Source organism: Anneissia japonica, unplaced genomic scaffold, assembly GCF_011630105.1.
Source record: "Anneissia japonica isolate Jap-2015-1 unplaced genomic scaffold, ASM1163010v1 scaffold1859_len985614_cov190, whole genome shotgun sequence".
In the NCBI taxonomy this organism is placed as follows: domain Eukaryota; kingdom Metazoa; phylum Echinodermata; class Crinoidea; order Comatulida; family Comatulidae; genus Anneissia; species Anneissia japonica.
This window is the reverse complement of record NW_022694754.1, coordinates 442,022-446,159: the sequence shown is the minus strand read 5'-3', so window position 1 is coordinate 446,159 and position 4,138 is coordinate 442,022. Positions and strand designations below refer to the sequence as shown.

Here is a 4,138-nt window from a genome sequence, read left to right as displayed (position 1 = left end):
TATCGATCGTAGTCCGATCGTAGAAATCAAAACAAAGCTGCAGCCAGCTGAATGACGTAACCAGCAAGACTTCAAAATGAATATTAATGAGAGGTTTGTTGCCTAGGCTATTTGACCAATCGCGTGCCACTGTCAAAATCATCACCACTACCATCTATCTCTTTGTTGATTTATATATTCTTTCAATCCTTATCATGACTGGCAAACAAAATTAAAAGTTGTTTGCAATCTTTGTCATTGGCAGTTTATTAAATATTTGGGTTGTTTTTCATATTTCAATATGGATTTCAGTATACACATTAAAATATAATTATATAAGTAGAAGCAGTTGGCGCATCGGTTGTGGCTTGGACTCCCAACCTCGAAGTCGGGGGTTCGAAAAACTCAATGTGCAAATCGCTTGTGTATTTGGGCAAGGCACTTAATCCACGGTTGCCTCTCTCCACCCAGGAGTGGATACCTGGTAGGTTTGAACCCAACTGCGCTGTTACTAGCTGCAATATTATGGAATTCTCCCCAGGGAGCTGAGTATGTGTTCCATACGTGTTTGATCCAATGACTGGGGTAGTAATGTGAAGTGCTTGGAGGCTTTGTGTATGAAGCGCTATATAAGACTGACATATTATTAATATACAGTTAAAATTGCCTAAGTTGACTGTGTCTAAGTCAAATAATTTCTAAGTCGATCTTATTTTACATGCCAAATTGTTGTGTTTTCCATTAATTAACAATCTGTAAGTCAAATTTTATCTAAGTCGAACAATATTTCAATGGCATTTTGGATTCGACTTAGGCAAGTTCAACTGTAATCAGAATTTTTTTTTGGTACTCAAAAAAAAACTTAACAATCCAAAAGCATTTTGCTTAAATTAACTCACCCAAATTGGGTTCTTCTGCATCATAAAATACTCCTTTTGTAGGAGCATATGTGCTCGGCAAAACATGTTGCAGTTACTGCAGACTACCACCCCATAGCCATCCAGCTAAATTTTAACTATAAAAAATATAATATAACAGATTTTGAAGTTGTACTTAAGAAGCTTAATGTAGACAGCACCATTCTTATCTTTTTTATTATAAAGAAATAATACAGAGCATTTTAACTTACTGCCTAATCTGTACATATAATAGCCTAACAAAACAAAGTATGAAGAAATTAGACTCAATCCGAAAGACTGCCAAGAAAATAGGTAAAGATGATATTGTACATTTAGATGATATTTATGACAAATACGCATTAGCTTGATTTTGCCCAACCATTTTATATTCCCTGCTGGAAATTAGCTAATGCATTTATTATTATTATTCTTCTCCATTTTTACTGTACTTACAGTTGTGGCGCCAGAGGGGGGGGGGGGCTGAGGCCCATAGCCCCCGTCAGGGAAGCATAGCCCCCCCTGTCGGGGAAGACGATAAGTTTTGTCGGGGAACAAACAAATAAAAAAAATATTTATACAGTATGTAATATTCGTTTAGCCACCATATTGTTTGTGTTAACTTTTCATCACAACAATAACAATAAATAATAATAATAATTCAATAAGACTAATTAAAAATAATTTGCATTCTGTTATGACAAATGCTCATTTAGCCTCATGATGGTTGGAATACATTGTGATAGGTGAAGCAACCTCGACCATGACAACATGGTTGACAGATTTCCTGCAAAATTTCCTAAATATAGAATTTCACTTTCAAGAATGAGGATTTGAAAATAAATTAGATTGTTACAGTACATTTCATACTCTTTGTTTCTTGTTTTATTTAAAATGTTTTGGTTTTGGAACCTGATTTCAACATTAGAAAACATAGCCTACATGGAATCGTATTATAGTAACTCGATGCCTATTAAATAAGTAATAAAAATTCGCCATAATTCATCAAATATCTGTGGCCCCCACCGGGGGCCCTAGACAGCCCCCCCCCCTGGCCTCAGCTGGCCAAGTGAGACTCGATTCACTCCACTAGCACACCCGTCGGGGCCTTAAGCCCCTCCGTCGGGCAGGTCCTGGTGCCATCACTGTGTACTTATATCCATGGTTACATTATAATTGGTCATAAAATGTATTATTTTATATAGTGCATATTAATTTGAATCAACATTTTTATGCATATGTAAAAGTGTACAAATTTGTCTACCCCTACCCTCTAGCATATAACCCTCATAACATATTTTTCTCCCCAACGAATTGTGATTTTTCTCCGACAGAGGAATATCTCACCGTTCCCATGTTTTTCGTCAAACATCCCATTCCGGTCTTAAAAAAATCAGTTGTAAATATTTAACATTATTACAAACATTTTTTCCTCCAGAGCCAGCCATTAATTTAAATTTATTAATATAGAACTTGCCTAGCCTACCTATTAGTATTGACATCCTGTCTGTGACAGGTCTAGTGGCTTAGCCTATCACACTTTCAGTGGCGTATCTAGAAGTATTGAAATAGGGGTGCTGATTTATATTAGACTGTCTATAAAAACCTGCAACACTAAAAATTGTTCCACAATTCTAGCTAAAAAAAATCAGAAGTAAAATTGTTCATTTAAAATACAGTAATCATATAAGTTCACTTCCAACAATAATTCACAGATTTAAAAGATTTAATGATGCACTCTAGATATTTTACTACAGTATCGTACTCGCATGAATAAGCGCCCCTCATAACGTGAAAATTTTCTTAAGCACCCTGTTTGAATAAGCGCCCCTTCTAATTTGAATAAGCCCCACCCCCCCATAAGATTTTCTTTTTAGCAAGTCAATAATCCAATCAATCCTGAGACTGGTTGTTGGCATGATTTTGAGCTGTAGAGTGGAAACACATTCTTCTTCGATATTTCTCTTGGACAGATGAGAGCTCCGATCCCTGGACAGACAGTATATTTCCAACTTTACTCTTTTTACATATTTGTCTATGCCTAGTCCTACTCCTCTTTTTCCGACCTTTAGCACATCCTCATTTGAGTTTTCAAGAAAGAATACAATGATCCTGTCATCCTGCTAATCTCCATCAGCTTATGGCCAACAAGCTAACCATTACCCACCACCACTAATTGCATCTGCTATTTTGCTGTTATGTAAATATTCACGCATTCTTGTCATGAGCCATGTTCTCTGGACGAGTATCTTTTCTAACCACCATTCATAATGTCCTTATATAATCTTTTTTCATTCAAAAAGTGCCTCTTGAATTTAATAATTTTCCATAAGAACCCCTCGATTTTCATCTATTTCCATAAGCGCTCCCTCGATTTCCACTCTGTTTTCATAACCGCCCCATTTAAATAAGCACCCCGTTTGAATAAGCGCTCCTTATTAGAAAGTGCAAAAAAATATTTTAAGCGCCCGGGCGCTTATTCGCGCAAATACGTACATTATTTAAAACTGAAAACTATTCCGCCATAGACCTATATTTAACGCCAGTATTAATATTGCGAATGCCGTTCGTGTGAACACTTGGAATTTTAATCCATGGATTAGCTTACGCTCGTGTAAGCTACACCAGTCTTACACCGTGTGTGTAAACATACTAAAGCCTAGTTAGTTAGAGACAAGGCTTAGTTAGTTAGGCCTAGGCCTACATACTACTACCTAGCCTAGTACAAACAAGACAATGCCTAGCTAGGGCTAGCCTACTACTCCTAGGCTAGCCTAGTAGTAGGAGGCCCTATTATATGTAGAGTTGTTTTTTTTTTGTTTTTTTTTTAGGCTAGGCCTAGTAGTAGGCCTATCTAGAATAGCAGTAGTAGGCCTAGGCCTAGTAGTAGTAGGCAAGTGCAACTGCTCACCGTAAACACATTCTGAACTTATCTCAACAAAGCTACTTTACAAACAAGCAAAATTATACCTAAGGCTAACCAGGCCAATGTCAAGCTAGGCCCTGGCTCCTTTTCTTGAAAGAGGAGTTCAAAGAATATTACGATGATATTCTTCGGCAGTAAAAGAGAGCTTACTAAATGGGTAGTAAACAGAGTACCCAGTACAGCGGAGCTGTGACGAAAGCAAGTCATCAAACCAAGCGTGTACTGATCTCCAGGACAACTTCATTGCACGACAGAGGGCGCGGTATGAGTACAGCCAGCAGAGCCGTAGATAGAGAGAGTTTGGCCAAAGATACTAGAAATACAAGATAGAGTTCTC

General features: G+C 37.4%; 1 protein-coding gene across 3 annotated transcripts in view; it reads right to left on the bottom strand.

Moving 5' to 3' along the window:
• LOC117101248 (ubiquitin-conjugating enzyme E2 U-like) overlaps window positions 1-4,138 on the bottom strand; it is a 12,991-nt gene that overhangs the window by 8,172 nt on the left and 681 nt on the right. For 2 of the 3 annotated variants that reach the window (XM_033241190.1, XM_033241189.1), the window contains exon 2: window positions 879-994. In XM_033241190.1, the coding sequence (XP_033097081.1) occupies window positions 879-944 (66 nt within the window). In that variant the 5' untranslated portion in view covers window positions 945-994. Of the gene's footprint in view, window positions 1-878; window positions 995-3,845; window positions 4,025-4,138 lie in introns of those variants that run through there. The other variant, XM_033241191.1, reaches the window with a different exon arrangement.